General features: G+C 42.5%; 1 protein-coding gene across 1 annotated transcript in view; it reads left to right on the forward strand.

Moving 5' to 3' along the window:
* The window catches only part of FBN2 (fibrillin 2), a 258,120-nt gene that overhangs the window by 174,306 nt on the left and 58,089 nt on the right, over positions 1-25,725 (forward strand). The window contains exons 23-34 of the mRNA XM_025924336.2: positions 248-373; positions 4,189-4,416; positions 4,948-5,073; positions 10,154-10,282; positions 11,058-11,183; positions 13,919-14,044; positions 14,524-14,646; positions 14,808-14,933; positions 15,253-15,378; positions 16,964-17,086; positions 19,772-19,894; positions 21,575-21,700. Coding sequence (XP_025780121.1) covers positions 248-373; positions 4,189-4,416; positions 4,948-5,073; positions 10,154-10,282; positions 11,058-11,183; positions 13,919-14,044; positions 14,524-14,646; positions 14,808-14,933; positions 15,253-15,378; positions 16,964-17,086; positions 19,772-19,894; positions 21,575-21,700 — 1,608 coding nt within the window. The remainder of the gene's footprint in view (positions 1-247; positions 374-4,188; positions 4,417-4,947; positions 5,074-10,153; positions 10,283-11,057; positions 11,184-13,918; positions 14,045-14,523; positions 14,647-14,807; positions 14,934-15,252; positions 15,379-16,963; positions 17,087-19,771; positions 19,895-21,574; positions 21,701-25,725) is intronic.

Here is a 25,725-nt window from a genome sequence, read left to right on the forward strand (position 1 = left end):
TTAGGTGTCAAGGCACAAAACAGCTGGGAAGGGTGTGTGTCTGGGCTGTTTTATGGATGGGCAAGGCCGTGGTCATTTTCACAGCTGGTGCCTAGGAAACCCAGTGGTTGCACTGTGAAATATTTCTGTTCAGGCCAAGTAATAATCCACATTGTGTTGCAGATTGAATCTGCTATATGGGAAGACTACACCTGCTTTTTCTATTTCTAACATCTTTTATCCCTCTGCTTGCTTCATTTCCCTGCAGACGTTAACGAGTGTGAGGTATTTCCTGGCGTTTGTCCAAATGGACGCTGTGTCAATAGCAAAGGATCTTTTCATTGTGAGTGCCCTGAAGGCCTTACGTTGGATGGAACTGGCCGTGTGTGTCTGGGTAAGACTCACATCCTCATGGATTTGATGCATGAAACCAGCAATGAATTTTTCTTATTTCTTGGGCATTGACCAATTCAAAACCATTGAGTCTATAGCTGGAAACAGGACTTAAGTGGGATATTTGGAAGGAAAATCACTAGACGTTATTTTTAAAGTGACTGTGTTTAAGTGACATGGTTCCTTTATAATACAGAAAGTTGGAACTTCTCAACAATTATCTCAAAAGTCAGTTTCTTTAATCAGGTATTTCGGGCAGGGTCAGTCTTTCACATTGGCCAATGGAGTAAGAAAACTATGTTTTCAACATAAAGAAAAATTGGAGACTAGTGTTTGGAGTCAACGTTTATCAGGTCATTGAAGTTACACTCTTAGAGAAGACAGTGAGGAAGTCCTGGGTAAGGTTATTGTTTCTTTTTAAAAACATTGCCAGATAGGGCACCTGGGTGGTACAGTTGGTTGAGCAACTGACCCTTGATCTTGGCTCAGCTCATAATCTTACGGTTTGTGAGTTCGTCCCACGTCGGGCTCTGCAGGGACTCTCGGAGCATGCTTGGGATTCTCTCTTCCTGTCTCTCTGCCGCTCCCCCACTTATGCTCGCTCGCTCTCTCTCTCTCTCTCTCTCTCAAAATAAATAAACTTAATAAAAAAAAATTGCCTGATCCTAGTCCTTCCTTTACCACCTGAGAGTTTAAATTTTTCTAATGCTTTATTTTCTAAAAATCTAAAATGGGAAGCTCTTTCTTTCAACATCATTAGTACAGAAATACGTAATTGACCTTATCATTATCAATGTCATTTTGCCTGAATCAGAGTTTGATTAATGAAAAAGAAACTTTTCTTAATCCTGTATTGTATCTAAGCAGTTTTTTATTTAATTATGGGATTCCCCAACATGCTATAGAACAGTAAGTTTTTATTTTCTAAAATAACTTTTTATTCATAGGCTTATAGGTTTATATAAGCTTATATAGGTTTATAAGTTTTTATTTATAGGTTTATGTTTGTAATTTAAGCTTGTACACAACGCATGAGCATTGATAGTGTTATAGTCAGATATCTGTAAGGTATTTATTTTTATTTATTTTATTTTTTTAATTTTATTTTAGAGAACAAGCAAGTGGGGGAGGGCAAAGGGGGAGAAAGAGAGAGAGAGAGAAAGGAACAGAGAATCTTAAGCAGGCTCCACACTTAGTGCGGAACCAACGTGAGGCTTGATCTCATGACCTTGGAATCATGACCTGAGCTGAAATCAAGGGGAGGAAGCTCAACTGACTGAGCCACCCAGGTGCCCCTAAGGTATTTAAATGTATCGGTGATTTTTTAAATTAGTAGTAAAAACTGTTTGCAACATCATACAGATTAGTTATTATAATTGACACAGATTTCATTTTAAGTTAATTTTAATAGTGTATTTAAATTAGGCTACGAAGTATGACTATAAAATCATACGGAACTGGTTAGAAATGATAATATCCAAAGTCCAGTAATAAAGGAAAATTCTTTTCAGATTTTTATTGTTAAATTATCTAAGAAAGTATCTTTTGAAGATGCCAAATAACAGTATCAGTATTGGTCGAATTACTAATATATCAAATTGCTTTCAGTAACCAAAGAATTCTATACCTGAAGAGATATATTAGTAATTGTAAACTATCACTCAACAAAGTATGTTCCCCATAATATTATTCAAAATCAAACCTTTTATAATATTCTAAAAGGATGCATTGAAGTCTTCATTCTCGCACTTGGGTTAAATGTTTTTGGCACTACTTGAACTATTCTACAAAAATGCACTGTGGCTCCGGACATGAGGAAGTTTCAAGAAGAGACTAACATTTGAAAATGTAAAATATCCTGAGAACAAAAGTAGAGGAGAACCACTTTGATAGAAACTGATCTAAATCAGGGTTCCAAATTCGAATACTTTCAGGGCTAGGCGGGTAACTTCAATGAGTGAGGTGATAATAGGAGTCTTGAGGACTGCTGCAAACTCTAGATAGAGAGCATATACTATCCCAAAGTTTCCAAATGCATATTCTAATTTCTCTGCCAGTCAGTAAAAACATTCCCAGGCCAGATGTGGCTAATGTACAGTGTTTTGATTCCTGAGGCAGATATTGATATGGATCTGTGTAGCAAAGACACGGGATTACTCTGCCAGCCTCTCCTAACTTTTCACATATTAAGTTCAAATGCTTTTTATTTATTTTATTTTTTTTTTTTTTTAGCTAATCTTGCTTCTTGAGCAAATTACTTCAATGACCTCAGAAACAGTTTGACTCAGTCCATAGTTCTCAGGGTACCTAAATAAAACTTACATATCTTGTTAAGATCCTGAGGGGCGCCTGGGTGGCGCAGTCGGTTAAGCGTCCGACTTCAGCCAGGTCACGATATCGCGGTCCGTGAGTTCGAGCCCCGCGTCAGGCTCTGGGCTGATGGCTCGGAGCCTGGAGCCTGTTTCCGATTCTGTGTCTCCCTCTCTCTCTGCCCCTCCCCCATTCATGCTCTGTCTCTCTCTGTCCCAAAAATAAAATAAACGTTGAAAAAAAATTTTTTTTTAAAAAGATCCTTACTGCCCTGGCAACAGTATTAGATGGGGTTGGCTGTGAGTGAGAACAGCTCCTGGATGCCTGGAGGTCATGAGACTCTATGGATTACTGTTGTACCTCACACTACCAGAGAGCATGGCTTTGGAATTGGTGTTGGTGCGGATATAGGAGTCAGAATCCCCTATTCTGAATACCTATAGTCAGTCTACCAAGTCAAAATGAACATTTACCACAGTGATTTATTTCTTTAAAAATAGGACTTTGTAATTACCATCCTTGGAAATGTTTGTAACTATAAGCTAAAGGAGGTTGCTAAAGTTTATGGTGCCTTTGCTTGAGCACTTGAAAGACCCAGTATTGACAGGATCTAAAATAGTAAACATATTTATTTCTTTATATTTATATTTCCATTAGGGATCTCTTATTCTCTGTTAAACAGTTGTGAGGTTTAGGAAGGATTTGATACCTTGAAATGCCAATATCAAATAAAACATACTATGTGATTAAGGAAAACCTTTTGATCTCATTATCCATATTTAGCCAAGTATCCATTATCCATATAGCCAAATGTTTGACTGTAGTTTGACCAACAACTCTGTTGACTAATAGATAAATGTGTGATTTACACACCATGCTAATTTATCTTATCTTGTGACTCTTGATTGATCTAAGGTCCTGGTATGTTTCAAGATTAAAGGGAAAATTTGACATTTAAGCAAATAATTTGGCCCCTTACTAGGGCAGATTTACATAATGCAGGACAAAAACCATGATGCAAAAGGTAAATTTGACCAGGAAAAAAAAAAGTAACTTGAAATGCAAAAATACTTTTTTTCCTTTGTAAAGCTATTATAGTACTTGTCCAAAATTGGCACATAGATAACGGTTGATCATTTATTGTTTCTGATTAGGACATGACAGCTGGTCACAAGCCACTGTAAGCAATTTAGTGAACAAGAAGAATCTGTCATTCAAATTATCTTATTCTTTCTCAAATGAGCAATACAAAAAAGGGATCGTGGGTGATGATATGAAGAAGTCATGTCACAAGGGAACCTTTTCTTCCTGAAAAACCCACCTTTGTTCTCTTTAAATGACTATGCATTATGAAGTCCATTCCAGGAGGTCAGGGACCCTGTCTGTCATCCATGATTGTATCTCCAGAGCTTGGCATCATGCCAGGTGCCAAGCAAAAACTCACTTTATGAACCATCGATGAATGTGACACCTTAGTCTCAAACTGTGATTTCATTTGCCATGTAGACATCCGCATGGAGCAGTGTTACTTGAAGTGGGATGAAGATGAGTGTGTCCATCCTGTTCCTGGAAAGTTCCGCATGGATGCCTGCTGCTGTGCAGTTGGCGCAGCTTGGGGCACCGAGTGTGAGGAATGCCCCAAACCTGGCACCAAGGAGTATGAGACCCTGTGCCCCCGGGGGCCCGGCTTTGCCAACAGAGGGGACGTTCTTACGGGGCGGCCATTTTACAAAGGTAACCGTCAGGGTCATGTTGATTTCCCTACACTTCAAGCTCACCCCCCGTATTCTCTCAGAATTGGTTTTGCTTTAAGCATATGATTTGCCACTTCATTTTCTTTGTTAAACGTGACCTGTGGCCTGCCTTATGGCCCCAGAATATAAATTACCTATATAGGCTGGTATTGAAGTAAAGATGTAAAACATGCCACTAATCTCACATTTCCTACATCTTTGCACACGCACCTCTGCTGTCCTTAGCACAGCCTGACTAGATGGGGCCCTGGTGTAGTGAAATGTTCCCTATCCCCCCCTAAACCTTACCAGACAATTGGTCAGAAAGGAAGAGGTCAGAACTCTTCAAATGCAGAATCTTTTTCACTTTTGAAACGTTCTGTGTGGCATCCACGTGATCGCCAAAAATTTTGAGCTCCCTTTTTTTAGTTGGGTACGTTACTTTCCATTGTGATAGATTTTCAGCTTTAACCGGTGAACCCATTCTTGTAGTATCAGCCGCCTCAACATTCCTGCTTTGTCCCGCTTTTAGATATCAATGAATGCAAAGCTTTTCCTGGGATGTGCACCTATGGAAAGTGCAGAAATACCATTGGGAGTTTCAAGTGCCGTTGTAACAGTGGCTTTGCTCTGGACGTGGAGGAAAGAAACTGCACAGGTGAGTCTGCTCTTGTGTTGTATTTGGCAAACACTTGCTCTCTTTCTTTTGCTCGGTTAGAAAGTCCTGCCTTCAAAAGTCCATGTTGTGTTTTTTGTTTTTTTCCCTCTGCTCTTAAGTCACTTCTCCAAACAAGGTCTTGTAAGAGCTACACAGTAAGTAGCATGAAAACGCTATTTTGTCTTACCTCAAGAAAAACATAAATATTTGATTTTCAGAATAATGAAGACTCAAGACTGTAGCAATCAACAATTATATAAATGATATGTAGTATCTATTTAAAAATGTTAACGTTTTGAATAGAGCTGTTGTAACTTATTTTCCTCATCTTTAAAGAGTTTTCTTAGTAATTACTATCCAGTTGCCATCCATATCCCTATTGATATCTGCTCCCTTTAGTTTGAAAAGATGAGAAAATCCAAATTTTTCTATCACATTAAATAAATTATTCTGAACTTTTGAAATAGACGTCCAAAATCTTACTTTCAAAAGCCTCTTTATTCATATTCTCCTTGGAATGTTTCCTTCTCTGCTGTCCTCACCCTTGTCGCTGCTTCATGATCTCCACTGAAACGTGCTTGTGACTTCTTGCTCACTTCCTGTTGCACAAGGTACTGGAGTCCCTAAGTCCCCACCCCACCTAGACCACCCTGGCGCATTTCCCAGCTGTCTGCCTCCCCTGCTGCCCAGCGCCTCGCCCGCACGTGGTTTTCCTGCTTGGTGCTCAAGTGGCTGGTCTGTGGAGACCTGCCTGTAGCTCACGCATCTGCCTTCAACAGGTCTCAGTAACGCTGTTCACCTCTCATGCCTCTGAGTCTCTGCTGTACTTTTTTTTTTAAGTTTATTTATTTATTTTTGAGAGGGAAAGAGAGAGAGAGAAAGGTAGAGAGGAAGGGGCAGAAAGAAAAGGAGAGAGAGAATCCCAAGCTGGCTTTGTGCTGTCAGCACAGAGCCTGACATGGGGCTGGATCCCACCACCTTGAGGTCATGACCTGAGCTGAAATTAAGAGTCAGATGCTTCACTGACCACCCCCTCTCTGCTCCACTTCTGAACCTCTTCTCGTCCACACACTCTCTCAGATGCCTGCTCACTGCCTTTCTTCTCCCTGGACATCCACTCCTGTGGCCACAACCCTTCCTGCAGGCACCTCTCTGTGGAAGTGACATTGCCTCTTCCACAGTTTTCCACTCCTCCCTGTTCCTTCCCCTCCGCTGCTCCTGCTCCAGCCCTGGTCAGCAGGCTCCCCCCTGTCTCTGCAGGGAATTGCCCTCTTTCCTTTTGCTTTCCCTGGACCTGAGAACAATCACTCCGTTTCCCCTGCCATCTTTTCTCTCATGCTACCACCCTGTGTCCCAGCGTTTATCTCTCACGTCTCTCTCCCGAAGAGCCCATGTAGTTTTGACTTTTGCTGTCCCTCATTCAGGCACATGTACGTTCTCTCACGAAACACCTTCGTGGAGTTGAAAAAAATCTCTTTCTGTTGGTGCATATTCTCCATGACTTCTCTGCTTGGCTGCATCCCTTCCTTGATTTTCTTCTGTCTTGGTCTCCATGGTACCTCCCCGTCTTGATCATCCTCCTGTGCCTATGACGATTCTCCTTGCCTTTGCTGATTTCTAGAGTCCTCTGCCTCTCACAGCTGCACGTGCACCATGCCTGTGTAGATGGGCTCTGCCGAGCTGACTCCGCCGTGTGAGCACTGTCCTCTGTCCTGGCTGAGTGCCATGCCACACGTACACCTGCCTTCCTGCAGCCCCTCTTCTCTTCAGCCCCCTTTTGTCCCTCCCCCACCCCCCCCCCTCGGGGCTTTCTCGCATGTGGCAATAGCATCACTTCACTCAGAATGGGGGCCTCAGACTTAATTTTGACCTCTCCCTATGTTGGACAAGGGAAGAAGTTACATGTAATCTTCCATCACAGGAGTTGCTTCAAGACTTTCTACAAGACTATTGCAGGCGCAGGCCCAGCTCTCGGGAAACAGAGCAGAGATTCATGTGCAGGAAGTTCACTAGGGATCGCTCTTGGGCTCAGCATCTAGGGGAGGGAGGGGAAGAACGCAGGAGTGAGAAGCAGGGGCTGCTGGGGGGCCATCAGGCCCCGCGTGATCCTCCGCCCATCCCACAGGAAGTGCTGTACCTAGGCTGGCCCATCAGAACTGTCGTGGGTTAGGGCAGAGGGGCTAGGCGTTTATGGACCTGCGTGGTCAGTCTTTGGATACATCTGCCCAGAGAAAAGGGTGTGACTGCAAGGAAGGGTCCTCTTAGCTAAGGCATTTCCTAAAGATAGTTTACATCTCAGGACTTTGTGCCCCCTGCACCCCCAGGAGTAGAAGGGAAAAGGCAAATAGTAAGTCCTTCCTTCCTGAAGGGGGAACCGGGCAACACCTGGCAGTATCCACTGCATCGCAGATTTTTCCATCGTCTTCCATCCCATTGATTGCCCAGTGTGATCTTTCATGTTCAACAATGACCATGTGTTACTCCCCACAAAGCAACTTTCAGCGACTCCCATGATCTGAAACCTGGGTAAAGACCATGTTTTTCCCATTCTGACTCCCCTTCTTCTTTCTGGTGTGACATTAGCCCAGTCTTACTGAAACTCATCTTCTTTAACTGTGTGAGAAACGGGTTTGTTGGTCACACTTCAGTGTGGTGGTGTATAATGTGAAGGGACAGTGGGACATTGTTGGTTGCCATTCTTCACGGCATATAAAGCCCATCTTCTTGGGGCACCTGGGTGGCTCAGTTGGTTGAGCATCTGACTTCAGCCCAGGTCATGATCCTGCGGTTCATGGGTTCGAACCTGATGTTGGGCTCTGTGCTGATGGATCAGAGCCTGGAGCCTGCTTCACATTCTGTGTATCCCTCTCTTTCTGTCCCTCCCCAACTCTGTCTCTCTGTCTCCCAAAAAAAAAAAACATTTAAAAAAATTTTTTAAGCCCATCTTCTTTTGGCATCCTCAGTAATCACACCTGTCCTCCCTGTCCTTGCGTTAATTTTTAACCTCTATGATCCCGCCACTCTGAAATGCATTATTTTTTTTTCACCGGTGCACTTTATCTCGTTTCTTTCCATTGATTCCACTTCTTTAACGTTAGAATTTCTATACAAGCTTCAAGGATGAGAATTTCCATACAAGCTTCAAAGCCACCTCCCCCAAAATACCAATTTTTAGCAGAGAACGTAGATACAGTGCTCTGTATAATTCTTATGAGACAGGCCCTGTTCTCAGCACTTGGCAAATAGTGATTCACTTAATCCTCCCAGGTGGGTTGTGCTCTACTCCCCATTTCACAGCGATGGAGATTGAGGCACAGAGAAATGAAATGATTTTCCCAAGCCTCTTCATCTGGTAGGTGATAAAACTAGCACTGGCACCTAGGTATCTGGTTCTGGAGTCCACACTCTACACCACTGTCCAGCTCTTATCATATCACAGCTGCCAAAACATGTCCCTCCTCTGCCGACAAGTTTATTCCATGTTCTTCATGTGGTTCTAGCTGTCAGTTTCTAGATCCTGATAGATTGTAAGAGAATTAAGATGCACATCGTTAGGGGCGCCTGGGTGGCGCAGTCGGTTAAGCGTCCGACTTCAGCCAGGTCACGATCTCGCGGTCCGGGAGTTCGAGCCCCGCGTCGGGCTCTGGGCTGATGGCTCAGAGCCTGGAGCCTGTTTCCGATTCTGTGTCTCCCTCTCTCTCTGCCCCTCCCCCGTTCATGCTCTGTCTCTCTCTGTCCCAAAAATAAATAAACGTTGAAAAAAAAATTTAAAAAAAAAAAAAAAAAGATGCACATCATTAACTGTCTAATTGAATCACTGAATTTTGTGAAGAATTTTGTTTAAGGAGCATCTGGGTGGCTCAGTCAGTTAGGCTTCTGACTCCTTGATTTCGGCTCAGGTCATGATCTCACCGTTCCTGAGTTGGAGCCCCACATAGGGCTCTGCACTGAACCTCCCTCTCTTTTTGCCCCTCCCCTGCTTTCATTCTGTCCCTCTCTCTCTCTCTCTCTCAAAATAAAACTTAAAAAAAAGAATTTTGTTTACAAGGAAGTACTTATATATTTTTTTTCAGTATTGCCTGCAATTAGGGAAATAGAGAAAGCCCCAGTGCCGAGAGAAAGCATCTGACTTTCTGAGACTGAGACACCCCCGAGAGAGCATGTACAAGTTATCACTGGTAAATCTTGTGATAGAAAAGCTTCAGAATTAAAATTCCTCCAAGTAGATGCCAGCAAAAGCATTTTTTCCTAAAAACATACTTGTGACTAAAAAATTTTTAAGTACGTCATGTTTTCTCAATTATATTTTATAGACATGACTTCTCTATTAAAAAATGTCAGTGATAGGCATGGGATATTTCTCAGAAAATCTTTTTGATCATGTAAACACCGCTGTTGAAGATTCTTATTTACTGTAGTACGTAAAGAGCAACAAACACAAATATATTTTATTTTTATTTTGAAAAGTGTATCAGTTGCCTCTTCACATCTGAATGTGACCAAAAAAACATATGCTGGGGCATAGTTCACGGCCCTGCCATGTGTGTGCGCTCTCTGGCTCAAGGTTCGTTGGCCACGTCTGCCTCGGAGGCCGGCTGGGTGCTCTGTGGTCGCCAGCCACCCCTGCTCACAGGCAGCAGCCCCAACATACTCCCACCGCGGTGGGCGAGGGCTAGTGTCTCAGCACCGTCACACTGTCACTTGGCACCCGGGACTTCAGTCCAAGTGCCACTGCTTCCTCACGTGCCGCCTGCCTTCTCTGGCTCATACTGCTCGTACTGTTAACCGCATCCAAGCCACAAAGAGAAATCCACAATTCCAGAGTTCTCACAGGCAAAGAGGCACCACCTGCCTGTTGGCTGTGACAGTTTTGACAGTTGGGGAAAGGAATGTGCCTAAGACCCTGTTGGCTGCTAGCCGACCTCCTGCAAACATACCCGCGTACTGCCGGCCCCTGACTTCTCCAGCCTCTCCAATGTGCCACACCTTCCCTGGGAAGGCTGCACCTGTCTCCCTGTTCTTGAATACCTGCTCATCTCCTGCAATTATTTTTTAATTTCTTTTAACCCCTGTGCATTAGACATTGATGAGTGCAGGATTTCTCCCGACCTCTGTGGAAGTGGAATCTGTGTCAACACGCCTGGCAGCTTTGAATGTGAGTGTTTCGAAGGCTACGAAAGTGGGTTCATGATGATGAAGAACTGCATGGGTAAGTGTGCCTAAGTTCTTCGCCCTGCAGCCTTGAAACCAGATAGCTCGACCTTGGCTGGGCTCAGAGCTGCTAACAGCGCGCTTGGCAAGGGGCTGTGGTGAGAGAGAGAACAGATTTAAATGTCAGACAGGAAATCTGCTCCTAGATAACTCTTGGGGAGCCCCAACCTCTTGGCGCCTGAGCGGCAGTGAGACTGGGTTCTGTTTATTCATAGAATCTAAAACCAACACAGACTAACTGCTCACAAGGGATTCATTTAACACACATGACGCTGTGTGGTGACCCCAGGTTTATATTCAGCCACGCAAATCCCGTGTTATTTTCTTTATTTGTGTGTTATTACAAACTCCCTTGGTACCGCCTACCTTTTGGTCCGCTGTTTAATATTGCGTGACTCACGGGACTCCCCGACACGGGACGCAGAAGGTGATCAGCCTATGATTTTTCTTTTAGTTTTATTACTGATAATGGATGGCGACGTACGGTATCTGGAGTTTAGGGTGATGTGAAACAAATTGTTTATCTTTTATGAGCATGCTTGCTTCATACAAGTAAGTTCGTTGATAACTCGCTCTTTAAGAATAAAACTTAACCATTTACTTACTGGTAGTAGAAAAAGTGAGGGGAGCATTACCGCATCTCCTCTTAAAGCCGTGTCTTATTACATTTGAGTCACACTTAACTCGAATAATAATTCTTTTTCTCCCATGCTGTGTGCGCGACTGTTTTTCCCTCAGAGTTCTTTAATGGATCTCACGTTTTTACTTTTCAGACATTGACGAATGTGAACGTAACCCTCTCCTTTGTAGGGGTGGCACCTGTGTGAACACGGAGGGCAGCTTTCAATGTGACTGCCCACTGGGACACGAGCTGTCACCGTCACGTGAGGATTGTGTGGGTGAGTCTGTCTCGACAAGCATATAAGCCAACCCAGCTCACTTGGTACTAAGATAGTAAAGATCAGGGGTCAAGTCTAACGTGTTGTCTGCGGCACGTGAAATCTTAGCTGGTTAAAAGTTGAAACTTCAGAGCCCCTCCATTGTATCCTTAGAGAGCGCCTCAGTGACATAGTCAAAGAGGCCAGCGTTGTCCTGGTTACCCCCGTTTTCATTATAAGTGCACTTGAAAGTATCTTGCGCGAGGGACCCCGTGGAAGGCCACGTGATTGCCTCCTCCAGGGAGGACAAAATAGCAAAGCGGTTGTCGGAAGGGCCTCTCCCTGGTTGTTCACCTGTGCATCCACCTGTCGTCCAGTCAGCAGAGTCCGCCCCCCGTGTCTGTCGTCATGGCGTCTGCTCCTGTGTGTGTGTGAACACAAGAGCTCTCTCCTCCCCGTCTTCTCACAGAAAGCTGAGGGGCAGGGGTGATGTGAGAATGCCAGTGGCTGGTCTTGGAGCTTTGCAGCCTACTGCTTTTTTTGAGTATACAGAGGCCTCTGAGCTTACCGGGCTATAGATACTGGCTTTAAAACCTTCATGTAGCCAGGAAGCATTTTCTTCACCAAAAATCTTTCTTGCAAGTATAAGCAAATAAAATGGTTTAAAACAGACCAGACTGCACAGCCCCATTTCAAAACGTAATTTGAGCACATCTTTCCTCTACACATTTATTTATTTATAAATCATATATGTATCGCTTTGCTAATATGTTCGGTGAATCTTAAATCATACACTAAACAGACATTTTTATAGGTGAATGTAAAAAGTTAAAAAAAAATTTTTTTTAATGTTTATTTATTTTTGAGAGAGACATAGAATGTGAGTGAGTTAGGGGCAGAGAGAGAGGGAGACACAGAATCCAAAGCAGGCTCCAGGCCCTTAGCTGTCGGCACGGAGCCCGATGCGGGGCTGGAACTCACAGTGTGAGATCATGACCTGAGCTGAAGTCGGACACTTAACCCACTAAGCCACCCAGGAGCCCCAAGAATTTAAAAAGTTTTAAATATTTTTATTTCATTTTAATGGTGGTACTAAAGTTTTTTAAAACATGATTACGGGAATATTTGTTCATCATTGTGATGCAGTGAATCAGAGATCTGTTTCTGTGTTCAGTTTATTTTGTTAGTTTTTGTGGATCCTATAGCTGGAAAAAGTACCCCTCAAGGGAATATTGTATAATATAAGATGCATATTTTTGCACACTTAATAAAACATGCATTTAATGATCATAGATTTAAATCCATATGTCACATAGTCTTCTTGGTGATTTTGAGGATTTGGAATGAAGGTCTTGTTTTACCTCATTGTATTGTCATTATTTTTACCTTATATTGTGTGTCACAAGTAGTTTGTATGAGGAAATCTTCCATTCTATCATTTTTCTTGCTGTTCTCTTACAACTGCATTAATAGTAATACTTTATTCCACAGACTTTTGCAAAAGTTTTTATTAGGCGCCTGTGTTTCCTATAGGGTTAGTTTATTTTAAAGTAGGTGATACAGATCCACCTATGAAGGCACACTAAACACACAAACTAGTGAGGGCCCTGGTATCAGCCTCTGTGACTTGTGGTATCAGCCGTCTTCCCTCAGGATACTTGACGTCATTGAGGCTCCTCTTGGCCATCTAATAAAGAGCAGGTGAGCATGCCAGTGTAAATTCGTATATTAAATATTAGTAACTTTTATGTCTGGCATGTGCTAAATGTACATGGTCCAACATTCACTATCCACATGTGGCCACTTAAATTTAATTAAAATTTGGTAACATGAAAAATTCAATTCCTGGTGCACCCGGCTGGCTCAATCAGTTTTGATCTTGGGGTCGTGAGTTCAAGCCCCACAGGGGGAGAAGAGCTTACTTTTAAAAAATTAAATTAAAATTAAATTGAAAAAATGAATTTCATTCATTCTGTTCGTATTTGAAATGCTCTATAGCAGATACATATTGGGATAGCAGAGATACAGAGTTTTACTTACAGTACAGTTTTAGATAGAAATAATAGAAATGTAGATTCCAGCATCTTCTTTGAACACCCCTGGAAATCATCTTACTTCCCCCTGAAGAACACAAACCCCATGGGGTGCCTGGGTGGTTCATTCGGTTGGGCGTTTGACTTCGGCTCAGGTCATGATCTCACAGTTCGTGAGTTCGAACCCTGAATCAGGCTCTGTGCTGACAGCTCAGAGCCTGGAGCCTGCTTCAGATCCTCTGCCTCCTCTCTGTGCCCTTCACCCACTCATTCTCCCTCTCTCTCTCTCTGTCTCTCTCTCTCTTTTTCTCTCCCTCTCTCAAAAATAAATAAACATTGGAGCACCTGGGTGCCTCACCCGGTTGAGCATCTGACTTTGGCACAGATCACAATTTCACAGCTGATGGGTTCGAGCCCAGGCTCGGGCTCTGGGCTGACAGCTCAGAGCCTGGAGCCTGCTTCAGATTCTGTGTCCTTCTCTTGCTCTGCCCCTCCCCTGCTCACACAGACTCTCTCTCTCTCTCTCTCTCTCTCTCTCTCAAGAATAAACATTAAGAAAAATTAAAAAAATAAATAAACATTAAAAAGTTTTTAAATAAAAATTACAACAACAAAAAAAGAACACACACCCCTTTGGAGACCGATGCTTCCATGCAACATTTCTTGATACTTTTAAGTGATGTGGTTATTGCAAAAACATTAATTCTGTGTATCTTTTTACAGATATAAATGAATGCTCCCTGAGTGACAATCTCTGTAGAAATGGAAAGTGTGTGAACATGATTGGAACCTATCAGTGTTCCTGTAACCCCGGATACCAGGCCACACCAGACCGACAGGGCTGTACAGGTGCGGGTCAGCCAAGTGGGTCTGGAACTTGTATTTTCCAAATCAGCCTAGGACACCTTCTGGCACTGATTATATTGTAATGAAGCCAGTGGAAGTTCTATGTCCTAAACGTGAATCTAAGCATGGGGACCGGTCTGTAAGATGCCATTGTCTTTATGGCTTTGCAGAGGAATCCCTGGTTTTATCACAGAAAACACCGTAAATTCCATAGCTACAATACTTCTGAGTTCTTTAATCTTAGGCTACTGGGGCTAAAGGCCAAATGGAATGATGTCCGAAAGGAAGTAGAAAGAGCTAAGAAAGACCAATGGTAAAACAACAAACCCAACACAGTAATGGGGAGAAAACTCCAAAGCCATTTAAGCATTATCTGTTTAAAGAGAAGAAGAAAAATTCCCTGTCTTTTTTTTTTCTTTCTTTTTTTTTGTTTAAGGAAGTAGACTTGACAGAGTAATGTGGTTGCAATGTTGTTTTCACAGATATTGACGAATGTATGATCATGAATGGAGGCTGTGACACCCGGTGCACTAATTCAGAAGGCAGCTATGAGTGCAGCTGCAGCGAGGGGTACGCCCTGATGCCAGATGGGAGGTCCTGCGCAGGTACAGAAAGGAAAATATGCAGGCTTTGTGCAGCTCATTGATTTTATCTTACAAATCTCACTCCAGGCACTTTGACTGGATCTGGATGGGGAAAAAAATATATACGCGAGCTTAATAAAAGTCTTTCTTGTTTTTATTTAATGCCAATTTTCTGTCGTCAGATATTGACGAATGTGAAAATAATCCTGATATCTGTGATGGGGGGCAGTGTACCAACATTCCTGGAGAGTATCGCTGTCTCTGCTATGATGGCTTCATGGCTTCAATGGACATGAAAACATGCATTGGTGGGTACCATAAAAATGGGATAAATCCCATGCACACATTTGCACGCACACACGTGCACATTTGTGTACACACAAACATGTGAGGGAACAGTTTTTTCAGTTATTTTAAAATTCAAGCCACCATATTTACAAGATGCGAAAGCTGAAATGGAAGAATTATTTGGAAATAATTTTAGAAAATAATACTGTGTCTTGCACATAGATTACATTTTAGCTTTTATCTCTTTATTTCAATATTACGCTCTTCAGTATAAAAGAGAGCTTTTGAATTCCTCGGATGAACAAATACTAACCGAAGTACTGAAAATACGTTTTCTAGATGTGAATGAGTGTGAGTTGAACTCAAACATCTGCATGTTTGGGGAGTGTGAGAACACCAAGGGATCCTTCATTTGCCACTGTCAGCTGGGTTATTCTGTGAAGAAGGGGACCACAGGATGCACAGGTAGGTCTCAAACTTATACCCTCTTGTGCTCTGGCTCCTCCTGTTTCAGAGGCCAACTTGACCATCATTTGTCCCTTTTCCTCTGTTGGACCATGACGGCACCAGGTCATGACTGGGTCATGAGCACCTGCCCCAGGGCATGTGTGATGATGGGTTTGTGTCCTCTCTGGTCACACACGAAGTGGGGGTGTGGGCCTGCATTCTAGTCCCGAGCGTCGCCCACATGGCTGTTTGCTCTTGCAGCATCATTCAGTTTCGTAGGAGGAGTGTGGCCCGGACACTTGTCAGGACTTAGCACCACGGACCATCCCAGTCGCTTGTTTTTGCAATTCTTCTAACTGGACAAAAATTCATGTGGATTTCTGGTTACACCCTTTTCCTTCCTTCCTTCTGCACCATCCTTTCCTCTCTTTTTACCTCTTCTCTTTCTGTTTGCTTTTGCCCTCTCTTCCCTTAGTCCCAGTTGACTTTCCCTCTTCTCTTTTCACTTTCTGTCTTTGCTCACCTCATGCACTTTATCTCTTGCTTCCTTTCTCTGTTAAATATGTTTTGGCCTTCTGCATAAAATGGGCGAGGAAGTCCCAAGTCAGTGCTTTGGACTAGGCCTTCCTCATTGTTCAGTTTAAGATCCTCGTCAGGCATTTTGCTCAAGGCAGGTGGTGGGTGGCTTGGACTGCAGCCTGGCTCTTAAGCTGACACCTCCAGGAACAGGTGAGCGAGGAAGACAGGGTGCTCTGGGTGTTCAGTGCTATGAAGGTTGATGCAAAGCCAATAGTTCTGTGTGTGTGTGTGTGTGTGTGTGTGTGTGTGTGTGTGTGTATTTACATGTGTGATTTCAGCATCTACAACATGTAATCATTGAGCTGGATAGAAAAGATTATTCTTTCTATTCTAGAAAGCTCTGAAGAACCAAAGCTACAGAGTTTATACACACAAATGTGTGTGTGTACACAGGCATAATATGTATACATTTATTTGTATGTATACATGTGTATGTGTGTGTATATACATACTGTTTATTTTGCGGATGGAATCTCCAGTGAATATTTTCACATATTTACAAATAAATAGATGAATACACACTAAAATGATAATTTTCAAAAACTCTATACTATACTGTATTGATTCTAAAAATGACAGGAATGCACTATTATTTTAAAAGTCAGGCTTCTTTTAATCTTTATGAAACACACGTAACAAATATGAATAGGAAACAGTAGGAGAGTCTCACTTTGGAAATACGATTTCTCCTGACATCTGTAACCATGCCTTCTGCATGGACTTTTGTCTGGGCCCAGGCAGCGACGTGGGGAGGGCCTGACACACATATCTGCCTGGGGGCAGTTTCCCTGTCTTACCAGAAAATGGCTCTAGGAAAAGACCTCTTTGACTTGGACCATGAACTTCCGAATCTTGTTGGAGGCTACAAAAATTAAAAGTAAAAATGATGTTAATGTTTATTTTTTTTCTGTATCGTTTTAGCTATTTCCATATTGACTTTAAAATGTTACCTGTGCAGAATTATACTTGGAAGTAGAATTAATTAGCCTTGTGTTTAATCATCATATTAACTGTCGCTTCTCAGATGTGGACGAGTGTGAAATTGGTGCCCACAACTGTGACATGCATGCCTCCTGTCTCAACGTCCCGGGAAGCTTCAGGTGTAGCTGCAGAGAAGGCTGGGTTGGAAATGGCATCAAATGTATTGGTGAGTTTGCAAACGTGAACATGCTTTGCTAAGGCACGCAATTCTTAGAGGCTCTTGTTTGCATGGTTGTTAGCCCACATACTGGTATAGGGGCATACTCTTCCTTTCCTGTGTTCTCTTGAAAATGCAAAGACTATCTTCAGTTGTAAGGTAATTCCTGCCTCAGAGTTTCTTTTATCCTTGGAATAAATCATCAAGCCACAGCAGTCTGCCTTGGCACTCTGCTTTTTAATGTGTCGTTGTTCGGTAAAAATTCTGTGACGTGTAGCCAGAAATCCAAACAGATGGATGATGAAAAACGACATATATGTTTTTCCAGTCTCAGAGAGCAATCAGTGAGACTTAGAACCCAGGGAAATACATGAAGGAAAGGAAAAGGTTTTATCAGATAACCTAAGTCTCTCTCTGCCGAATACCACCTTCTTAACAGAAAAGAGAATTCTTCTTCCAGAGAAAGCAAAAAGGTTTGCTGGATTCTCGGAGATCTGATTCAAAGAATCAGAGGAGATTGGAGAAGCATTTGCTGTTCTCTAGGTTTTATCAGGGCTGAACTGGAGTCTGATAAGCCTTTGGTAGCTGTGAGGCAGGGGGCTGGATGTCACCCTTGGTGTCGCACAAAGGACAGCTTCACATGCCCGGAGTTTGACATGCCTTCAGAACAAGGCATTTTTCCAACCGGTTAGAATTACCCAGGTCGACTTAAGATAGAAACTAAAACAAGCTGAACTGACCTCCCCAGGATTACTCCTTAAAACCTTAGAATTCCACAGTAAGCCTTAGATCTGTTAACAGTAACATCCACTAATTTGAATATACTGTCTTAGCCATTCAGTTGTTTTATACTTGCCAAATGTTTACGAACTGACTATGGAGGTAAATGATCACACCTTCCGAATAACTGTGGTAAGTAACATTCTGTGATGGCATCATTCACTTCACTTGCTACCCACTCCTAGTCCAGCCATCACTCTGTCATTATTTGGACAGTCTTTCAGCCCTATCCCCATGCCTGTTTTCTAGCCCCGTTGGCTACTGGCTCTCTCTCTTGTAGCCTCCATATTTTGTGCTTGTCCGTCCATCACTCTGGCCAACTATTGCAAAATACAGAAAATTTAACTGCTACTTCTACTCCAGAATATCATCCAAATTCATTATCTTCTTTCCATCTCCACCTCAGTCATCCCCCTACCCTCCCTTCCTCTGTCTCTGTCTGTCTGTCTGTCTGTCTCTCTCTCTCCTGGATGCCAAAAGAACCTGTTCTTATGTGTGATCATTCATTCGCTTGCTGGGCCCGTAATCCATTCTCCACATAGTAGCCAGAAAGACCTTATAAACCATGGATATGATCTCTTTAAAATTGTCATTTTTTTTGTAAGTTTTTATTTATTTATTTTGAGAGAAAGAGAAAGAGAGAGAGAGAGGAAGCAGGGGAGGGGCAGAGAGAAAGAGGGAGGTAGAGAATCCCAGGCAGGCTCAACGCTGTCAGCACAGAACCTGACACAGGGCTTAAACTCACGAACTGGGAGATCATGACCTGAGCCCAAACCAAGAGTCAGACACTCAATTGACTGAGCCACCTGCCTCTCCAATTGTCATTTTAATCATTGAATTTAGGACAAACTCTGGCTTCCTTCCCATGGTTTACAGGACCCTACAGCATCTTCCCCGTACCTCTCGAGCTTCATCTTCCATCAGCCTAGCTCCTGCCTTGTGCTTTGTCACTCTGGCTTCCTTTCTCTAATTTTTTTTTAATCACATTAAGTTCTTTTCCTCCTCAGCATCTTTATAAGTGCTGTTCCCTTTGTAAGAAATACTTTTCCCTACTTCTGTGCAGCAGGCTGACTCTGACTCATCATTCAGGCCTGAAGTTAACCAAAAACTCTTCAATGGGACCTTCTTTGTTCCTACAATCCAAATTAGATGCCCCTTTTATTTTCTCCTTGCACTTTGTAACATTTCTTCGTGTCACCTAGAACATATTTAATGTAATTTAATTTCCTGTGTCTGTTGTTTCTTAATGTTTATGTATTTTGAGAGAGAAGGAGAGAATGTGCACACACGTGAGTGGGGGAGGGGCGGAGAGAGAGGGAGAGAGAGAGAATCCCAAGTAAGTAGGCTCTGCACTGTCAGCACAGAGCTCAGTGCAGGGTTCAGTCTCACAAACTGTGAGATGGTGACCTAGCCGAAATGGAGAGTCGGATGATTAACTGTAGCATTTGTCATTTCTGCTAGACTAGGCTCCGTGAGATCAAGAATCTGACCTTCGTTTCCTCATCTGTAAAAGGAACTGGAAAACTCTATGCTAATTTTCCCACTCGAAATTCAGTAATTGAGTTTAGAAATTGATCTGTTTTTCGTGATAAAGAAGCCAGCGATCACGTCTGTCCCCAGTGGAGTCCGAGAGAAATCTAGCACTGGTTTTCCTTTTAGCCATTAAAATTCTAGCTTATTGGGTATCTCACAAATGCTTTCATTAGTCATTTTAGCCTCTGTTTGTAGAACAAACATTTTGGATTGTGGGTCTGAGCTCTTAGAGAATTAGAACTGTGACCTTCCAGGTAAGCAGAAACAAATCACATGTGTCCACTTTACATTTAAATTAAGACGAGTGAAAATCGTTCCACATGTTTAGACGTTTCAGTTGCATTTCTGAACTCTGTTGCTCTGTTCCCTCGGCACACGCAGATCTGGACGAATGTTCGAACGGAACCCACCAGTGTAGCATCAATGCGCAGTGTGTTAACACCCCAGGCTCCTACCGATGTGCCTGCTCTGAAGGGTTCACTGGAGACGGCTTTACCTGTTCAGGTGGGTAAGAATCCTGAGGTGGGTCCTGGCAGAATTTTCATGGAACGTTCCATAAGCTTGCCATATTTGAAGGAAAGTATAGTTAAAGGGGGCCGAAATTCCCTGTCTGTTTTTACATCTGACATACAGGTGAATGTGTATCTTTGTCTTACACTTGACACCAAGGCCAGAACAGTTTATCGATAATTCCGCTTATTACTATCATATACTATTAATGACTATTAATTTATTGTAGTCGTCAGTTTACACAGTAGTCAGAAATCCAAGCTGTCTCTGAATCCGACCCCTTGGAATCAGATTTCACCTGTGCTGCTTACTGTTTTTGTCACCGTAAGTAAATCATGGAACCTGTGTGGCCTTAATTTCCCCATTTTCAAACAGCCGCAGTAACCATAATAGGACCATTGTTTTTTGTTTTTTGTTTTCGCTAAATGAATGACATGTGGGAAAACTGTTCAGCATCTTAAGATACAGCATTATGTCCAGCCAATGACGGCTATTTCACGTGCTTGTCAGAATCTCCGATCGCCACATGGTATTGAAAGGAAGAAATGAAGTTAACACAAGTCAAGGATTTAGAAAAACACCTCGTAAGAGCTCAGTAAACATTACCTGCTGTTTAGCTGCTGTTCATTATGGATCCCTTGAGAATATAGCACCCACTTAAACTCCTGTGAATGACTGCTTTGTCTTGATGGACATAAAGTATGAGACAGGTTTGCGGACATCAGTGTTCCTCAGCTGAATGTCAGTGCACACTTTAAGCCCCACGTTAAAAGACTTCTAGCTTTTTTCTTGTTTCTAATTATCGACATTGAGAACACAGACTCATCATTTTCCGTTGCTTTAAGAAAACACACTTATGTCATCTTTAAGGCTTTAATCCTTTAAACCTTGGCTTATTGCATCTTTCTGAACATTTCTCTGCACCGGGGGATGAAGGAAAGGGCCTGGCTTTGGTGTCAGGGTCGGGGACAGATTGGCTCCCCTGGGCTCCCACCCTGCGGCTGGCCTCTCCTAGTCTCAGGTTATTCCTCTTCTGACCTGCACAGAATTGGCGTACTGAAGGAAAGCATGTGAGGCAGGCAGCCAGCAGCTACCTGCCAGATATGAGGCCCTCGGTCAACATTGCTTTCTGCCCTGCCCCCCTTTTTCCATTTTATAGAATTAAATAAATTGGCTTTTGGGTCTATGAATAATGTCCATTTGCATAATTAAGACAGAAGTATTGAATATAATCGTGGTGACAAGAAAGACACTGTCCTCGTGCTACTTGAACAGCCCTTCTGTGCTTGAAACATACTTGATCTAGTGGAAAAACCAAGTTCATTTCCTTGAAAACATAATGTTAGAATAGATACCACTTCAGGGTTCATTTCAATGTTCTTGGTCATCTGTCAGTGATGTCGGTGTCATACTGATGCGTCACGTTGGCATTAGAGGGAACTGAGACAGATCTGGGCGACACCTGCCTCCTTCCTGTTAAAGATGGGGTGATTGAATGTTAGAGTGTAGGTGCAGCAGCTCTGTTTTCAAGTCTTACCCTTGTTTAGGTGAATGTGATTAAGTGTCCTCTCCTGTTAACGAGCACCTGCTGAAGCCAGCAAAACGGACTTAGCCGGGAAAAACCATGTCAAGACCTCAGGAACCTAATAGAGATGTAATTTGCTTCTCCCACAGATGTCGATGAGTGCGCAGAAAACATAAATCTCTGTGAAAACGGACAGTGCCTCAACGTCCCGGGTGCATATCGCTGCGAGTGTGAGATGGGCTTCACTCCAGCCTCCGACAGCAGGTCCTGCCAAGGTGGGTCACTGCGATTCCAACTCATTTCCAAGTTGGATCAACTACAGCACATGAAACCGCAGAAAGGGCTGGAGCGGGCCCCACCTGGAAGCAGAATACACAGCACATGCTGCACATATAAAAGTCATTCGTTTAAGCATGGATTATTTTGCCGAATGAATAATGATGAAGGCGGCTTTCATCTCTTATGAAGTTTTCCTGGCCGAGAGCCAACACTTGGAAGTTTGGCTAGTTCCTTTTTTTTTTTTTTTCTTTTTAACCATTTCTTTTTTTTTTTATTACTAAATGAATGACATGTGGAAAAACTATTCAGCTTTTAAAAAATATGATCTATCTACCCCAGTCACTGCTATTTAATGTTTGTCAAAACCGCAGTAGCTCCTTTTGGGCATTTACCTTCATGTTTTGGTCTGCTGTCTGTATGTCTGGGACTGGAAGGTCTCCTCAGGGATGCCTCAAGGCCTGTACCTTTTGCCTGAGAGCAACGTGTCCTTCCCCTCAGTGATGACATCATCCCCCTTTCCTAGAAATGAGACTGGGGACTAGTGTGATCGCTCTCCAAGAAAAAGAATTTGGATTTTCTCTTAAATTAGAGGCTTAAATTAGTTCACTGTATGTATAGTTTTGGGCTGTCACTGTGTTCTTTTGGAGTACATGAAAATACACGGGAGGAGAGGAAGAAGATGAAAAACAATGAGTGAATCAGAAGGCTTAGGAAAATTAGTGATTGGTAGAAAACGCTTAACAAAGTAACTCAGGCTAAGCGCTGGGCAAAGATTATAAAAGGAAACCAGATTACAGTTTTTCACTACACTCGTGTCTAATCAAATGACCAGAAATAAGAAATAGCAAATACACACACACACACACACACACACACACACACACACACACCCTCACCAGTAGCAACCAAACAAAACCCAATTATACCATCTAGAAATGGCTCAATTAGAGCCTGTCTCTGCCTCACTACCCGAAGTGGTGCTAAGGAAAGAAGGTGTGCCTAAAAGGTCACTGCATTTTCCATAAATGTCCACCAATTTTCAGAGACTCGGAACAAGAGAACGAAGACTACCCCCTGGGGAAGATCGTACAAACTGAAAGCATTCATGCTTCCGTGTTGACCTGTTAGATTGAGCAGAGTCTAATGCATTTCATACAAGGCCACTGTAGATTGAGTTCCCCCCCCCCTCCAGTCCTGGTTTCTTGTAAGTACCAAAGCCAATTAGTAGAAAATGTGAGTCAGTGTGGTTCTGGGATTACATGATTTATTACTCACCTCCACTTGACAAGAGTTGGTGGGAAAAGGAACAAGTGAGCAGTAGCCAGATACTTTGCTAACAGAAAATTTCAAAAATTAATTTTGTGTGTAATAATTTCCTCCTTCATAATTCTTGTCCTTTATCTGTGGCCTTCGCCCTTTCAGACCTTCCCTGAGGTGAGGCTGGACACTGTGTATTTACTGCCCTTCCCTCACGTGTTGGTTTTTCACAGTCTATCATTGCCAGGGAGGGAAATGCCAGCTGCCAGGGCAAGGAGAGTGGCTCACAAGGAGTTCATCTTCGGTGACACCCTGCTCCTCTTTGCTAAACGCCAGGTTTTGAGATCCCAAAAATGTTATTCCATGGTTCTGCCTGTTTCTCCTTGAAGTTGTCTTATCCCTGTGTCTAACATCTGTCTCATCTGCACAGTTTCTCCTGAATTCAGTAATTTAATTTATTCGGGTCTTATTTGATTATAAATATATGCCGCTCCGAAGTGACCCTCTGATCACTATTTTCTCCTCAGCATCTACTTCTCACCACAGAACAATTCCCAGTCTCAGAATTTCTGTAGAGTCCAAGCACTTGGGACAGTTGGCCCTTTCTCAATATTCTCCACCAAAATGGGAGAATATAAAACCTGGAGAAAGCTCCTCAGGAACAGCTTAGGATTCTGTCAGTGGAGTAAACATGGATGCACACCATTTGGTATCGCGTGTGAAGACAGAGCAGAGGCCAGGTTCATTAGCAGAGGGCACATAGAGCCCAGGGCAGCTCTTCTCATTTTTCTCCCCACTCCTGTTCTGCCTTAGGAAAGTTTGGGCTAACAGAATAGCAGCTCTAATGAAACTTGTGCCCCAGCCTGTCTTCAAATAATGCCCAGATAAAGATGGGGAGGGGATATCAAAATACTCCATCTAAAGTGAGTTAGTATATAAAACTCCTAGAAGAGCTGACCAAGCAGTGCATACACAGTTTGAAAATACGTGATATGAACTACGCAGGCATCCTGTGGAAGAACAGTGAAAGAACACACAAAAGGTAAAGAACCAACCCAGAGTCGAAGAACACTACCCGGGGAAAAAAAGCACATTTCCCACAGGTGCCTTGTGCCAAGGACGACCTTGATACGAGCACAAATATGTGTGAACACGTTTGAAGAGATTATGAATTTTTTTTAATGTTTATTTATTTTTGAGAGAGACAGAGTGTGAGCGGGGTGGTGGCGGGTGGGCAGAGGGAAAGGGGGGGACAGAATCTGAAGCAGGCTCCAGGCTCTGAGCTGTCAGTACAGAGCCCAACATGGGGCTAGAACTCACAAACCATAAGATCATGACCTGAGCCAAAGTCAGATGCTCAACCAACTGAGCCACCCAGGCGCCCGACATTTGAAGAGATTATAAAAATAAGAGAAGACAGAAGGAAAGTGCAGAAGTATGGGAAACAAAAGAAGCAGGTACCACCACAGCAAAATTGGAGAACTATCGAATAGAGATGTCAGAGAACAGAAAAGGTTGAGATGAAAGCATAATTACTACTAGCATAGAGAATGGGCAAAAATAGGCGAACAAAAACATAGGAACATGAAAGGAGGAAGACGTTAATGTGATTCGAGAAAAGACCAGGGCCATAAACAAGTATAATTGGTGTCCAGGAGGTAGAGAGCTCAAAATAAATAGAGAACAGTACCAAACAGCCACACATTTTCTTGAGATGGAAGAAAGGACTTAGCCTTATTACTTCGGTTGACTTAAGTTTTAGAGAAGGATAAGGAACCTTCAGGCTCTAGACAGAAAAGGAAAGTCAGGAACAAAACAGAATCATTTGATACTGAAAGACGTGAGAACAATGTCCACAGAGTTCTGAGGTCACATGTGACTGGAGGATATTCCACGTCAGCAGTCAGTCAGTTATAAAGTCACGGGGCATATTGTCACATAGGAAATTAATGTAGAGAGAAAACACCTGTGGGCCCTCCCTTCTTGGGGGGAAAAACCTTATTAGCAATGCAACACCATCAATTGAGAAATAAATGTAAGAGTTGCAGTGAAAACCTTACTCCATTAAGAATCAATACTAATTACTTCAGAGATTATGGTAAATGCCATAAACATTTAAAAAGTGAAAGTTATAGAAATAACAAAAATGAGTTGGAAGCGAATGCAAATGCTCATTTTCTTATCATTCCTAGCACGGAATCCATTAATACTGTTTAGAAACTATATTTGAAATTTAACATAAAGGGAAAAGAGGATCAATTTTTAGTGTGTTTCAACAATTCTTAACATTGGAAAGTATTTGAGGAACTGTCGAGATACGTACAAATTGATCTTATGCATAGAAACTCAGCTTCAGTCTGTGAATATGCATAGAGAAGTATGTGGAATAATATTGATCAATCATAATTCTGGGTGGATGGATTTCTGAGTGATTTTCTGCTTTTGCTGCTTTATTTTCTGTGTTGTTTCTGTCCTCCCGATTTGCTACTAGAACTTTTCTGTATTGTTGACATTTGAGTATGCTTTAATTTTAAAAAAAGGCAGTTTTCTAAAATACCTTATTTTTCACTTGGGTAAATGTAAGTATCACACAATTATTACATTAGTTAAATGAAAGTTATTTCTAATAAAGGTCATTTAAAAGTCAAATGAATCTGAAGAGGGCTGACAATACAATTCCATTTTCATTTCTAGAGGAACACAGTTCAGTTATCAACTAGTTAAATGAGTCTTTTTTATTCATTTGTGTAAAGAGAGTAACGTT

The sequence above is a fragment of the Puma concolor genome, chromosome A1, assembly GCF_028749965.1.
Source record: "Puma concolor isolate L17-30 chromosome A1, mPumCon1.1.hap2, whole genome shotgun sequence".
In the NCBI taxonomy this organism is placed as follows: domain Eukaryota; kingdom Metazoa; phylum Chordata; class Mammalia; order Carnivora; family Felidae; genus Puma; species Puma concolor.